Raw genomic sequence first — 3,673 nt, 5'->3', positions numbered from 1 at the left:
AGAGGAGGAAGGATGGTGGCTGCCACTCATTGAGGAAAGAAGAAAGTGGGAATTACTGTTTAATGGGCACAGAGTTTCAGATGAGAAGATCTGGAGATGGTCAGTGGTTGAACAAGAATATGAACACACTTAATGCCACTGACGTATAGACATAAAGGTGTTTAAGTTAGTACATTTTATGTTATGTGCATGTTACCAGAATTATAAAAAGTGTTGTTTTTTTAAAAAGAAATTAAATGGGGAAAAGGTGCCCCAAAATAATTGTTATAGATTGCTAGCACTTACTTTCAGCACTTGATAGAAAAGGCAAAAATTAAATAGAGACACAGAAGATGTGAACAACACTTTCAAACACTTTGGCCTAATTAATACTTACAGATATACCCAGTGGCTGCAGAATGTACTTTTCAAGTGTGCATGGTGTATTCACTAAGACTATATACTAGGCCATAGACCAAGTCTGGTAAATTTTATAAGATAGAGATCATAGGTTCTCTGTCTATGATGAAATTAAATTAGAAATCAATATTTGGAAAAGACTCCAAATGCTGTGTATGCCACTGTCAGATGATTTAAATTATGATATGAAACTATAATGCACCAATAGAATTATGTTAAAAAGACTCCAAAAATCAGGAAATGACACAGCATATATTTAAGTAATGCATCTACCAAGGAAGAAATTACAAAGTAACTTTATTTATTTATTTATTTATTTATTTATTTATTTATGTGGTACTGGGGGTGGAACCCAGAGGCTTTCTACCTCCGGGCTATACTCCCAGGCCTATTTTATATTTTACTTGGAAACAGGGTCTCACCAAGTTGCTGAGAGCCTCACTAAGTAGCTGAGGCTGGCTTGGAACCTGTGCGATCCTCCTATCTCAGCCTCCAAGCACAGGGATTACAGGTGTGCGCAGGGATTACAAGTGTGCTCCACCACGCCCGGGTACAAAGTAAATTTAAAGGCACTACAAATTAAATGATAATAGAGTGTAACAAAATTTGTGAGCTGCAGCTAAAGTTTTACTTAGAGAACAATCTTGAGCATATTTGTGTGTGTGTGTGTGTGTGTGTGTGTGTGTTTGTGTTACTAGGGTTGAACCCAGGGACATTCTACCTCTAAACTACACCTCCAGCCCTATTTTTTATTCTTTATTTTGAAACAGAATCTTGTTAGGTTGGTGGGAGCATCACTACTTGCTGAGGCTGATCCTCCAACCTTAGCCTCCCAAGTACTGGGATTACAGGTTTGCATCACCATGCCCAACAGCACAACACATTTATGGTAGAAAAGCCTTGAATCAATGGTCTAAGCTTTCAATCAAAGAAGTCAGAAAATGAAGAACAAAATAAACCCAAAGTAAGTAGCCAGAAGGAAATAATAAAGAGCAGAAATCATTGAAATAGAAAGTTAAAGCTGGTTGTTCAAAAAGATGAAAAATCGATGAACTTCTAGCTAGACTTATCAGGAAAGAAAAGGGAAAAAAAGAAAATAAATTACAAGTCTCAGGAGTGAAAGAAGAGTTATCACTACAGACCTTATGGTGTTAGAGGTCCCAAATTTATGCTCCCAAATTTAACAACCTAAGTGAACTAAGATTTCTCACAAATTAACAGTAATCAAAGCAACTCCATAATTATAGTTAGTAATGTTAATATTCGTCTGAAAACCTTCAGAAAATAGGAGAAATCACCTCTTTGTCTTAGGAGACCTGCTTAGCCCTAAGTCTAAGCCCTAAAAAAAATGCCTTATAAAAAAGAAAAAAGACTCATGAATATTGACACCAAATGAAATCTCCCCTGGGCTCCTAAGAATTATAAATGTACATCACACTCTGAAAAACAAACTGATTTAAACCAATGAATGAGCAAAATTAGGAAGTTTCACAAAATCATCAGAGAAGCCTGGAAGACAGAGCCTCGTGCGCCTTGCCCGGGCTGTGCAGCTGTGAGCAAGAGACTTGTTCCCTCTAAGCCTCATTTTCTTCACCTATAAAATGAGAATCATAATCCTATACCTCAGAAAGTTCCCATATTACTGTGAGTCCAAAGGAAAGATGTGAGCAGCATTAGTATCTACTTTAGGATCATCACTGCCTCTGTAAAGTGGTACACTGCACTGTATGTGAATAACATCTTCTCCAACTGTGCAGCACACAAGACCTGGCTGGTGCTCAAACATTTTTAACAACAAAAAAGTTATAATCTTATTGTATAATGGCTTTTTATAGAGAGGCTGTCTAGTTTAAAAAATACGATTTTATGTCCATGCAAAATTTCAAAATAACAGTCTTATTCTAGCCATGCCATTAACCTTTTCTAAGCTACTGCGTACTTATCTATAATATCTTTTTTTAATTTGACTTTGATTGTCAAAGCTCTCAAAATGCAAAGGTGATGCTTGAACTCTCCATCAGCAACACGATAATAAACTAAATGGCCTGTGTCCGAGGTAACTCTTTCTTAACCACAATGATGGACAAGCTGTTTGTTTCTCATCGTTTTCACATGTGAACATCATGGCTTCATCCTTACCCGATTTGTGTTTCAAATTTGTAGTCACACCATCGAATTCAGATTTGTCAATTTCCCACGCGAGAGGTAGCTTGCCCAGGCTGTTGGATAAGTGTTCCAAGCTATTTTCTTCATTGTAGATTATTTCCGATGCACTAGTCGGAATACCAATGTATCTTGATGAATTATCTCCAGCAGATAATGAGGTACTGTCAGGAAGGCAAGGAGAGCGGGGTGGATTTGGAGGTTTGTAGACTGAGGTGGCCTGGTTGAGAAAGGCATAGTCTGAACAGATGGCATAAATCTTTTCCCGAGTGTGAGTCACTGGACAACTCCAAGGGTAATGACCATCTCCTTTGGGACCCAAGGGTGCTTCTGAGGCACTTGTGCAGAAAGATTTTACAGCACTTTGTAGGTTCTCTTCCGGAGACTTCCTGTCAGATTTCTGTCCACCATTTCCAGAATCATTGGACCTTTCGATTTCTGCAACGTTAGGCATTGAATGCAACTAGAAAAGTTTCTGTTACCAGGAAGAAGCCGCAACCCTTTCTGTGTCTTGAAAAACAACTGTGACAATTATTTACATCATTCTGTAAAAACTTGAGAGCTGTGAAATAGGATCCTAAAAAGAGAAGAAAGAGTAATCAGCAACCCACTGGGCACTTTAAAGGGCACTAAAAATTATATCAACTATTATTCACATGCCTCCATTCAGTCCATATTGAATTTGCCATGACTCTATGCCTAAGTTATGATCACTAAACATCTATTTTATTTTTAAAGTTAACTTAGAGTAGCTGGGCATGGTGATGCACGCTTGTAATCCCCGCGCTTGAGAGGCAGAGACAGGAGGATGGCACTGGTCCAATGCCAGCCTCGCTGGCTTACGAGACCCTGTTTCCAAATAAAAATATAAGATAGGTCTGGGAGTGTAGCCCGGAGAAGGGACTCCAGGAACCCCAGTAACACACACACACACACACACACACACACACACACACACAAAGTTAACTTAGACTAAAAACTACAAATAAGCCAATTAAACTGGGCAAAGTATCTGAACAGACATATCTCCAAAGATGATAGAAAAAGCCAATGAGCACATGAAAAAAATGCTCAGCACCCTGAGCTGACACAGAAATGCAAGAGTATGAGA

General features: G+C 38.5%; 1 protein-coding gene across 1 annotated transcript in view; it reads right to left on the bottom strand.

Moving 5' to 3' along the window:
* Window positions 1–3,119, bottom strand: part of LOC308279801 (basic immunoglobulin-like variable motif-containing protein) — a gene marked incomplete at both ends in the record, with an annotated part of 23,427 nt that extends 20,308 nt beyond the window's left edge. Inside the window, one exon of the mRNA XM_080719981.1 lies at window positions 2,539–3,119. Coding sequence (XP_080576107.1) covers window positions 2,539–3,016 — 478 coding nt within the window. The remainder of the gene's footprint in view (window positions 1–2,538) is intronic.
* Between the last annotated feature and the right edge of the window lie 554 nt (window positions 3,120–3,673).

This window comes from Muscardinus avellanarius, assembly GCF_963383645.1.
Source record: "Muscardinus avellanarius genome assembly, chromosome: 2".
In the NCBI taxonomy this organism is placed as follows: domain Eukaryota; kingdom Metazoa; phylum Chordata; class Mammalia; order Rodentia; family Gliridae; genus Muscardinus; species Muscardinus avellanarius.
This window is presented reverse-complemented; position numbering and strand designations above follow the sequence as displayed.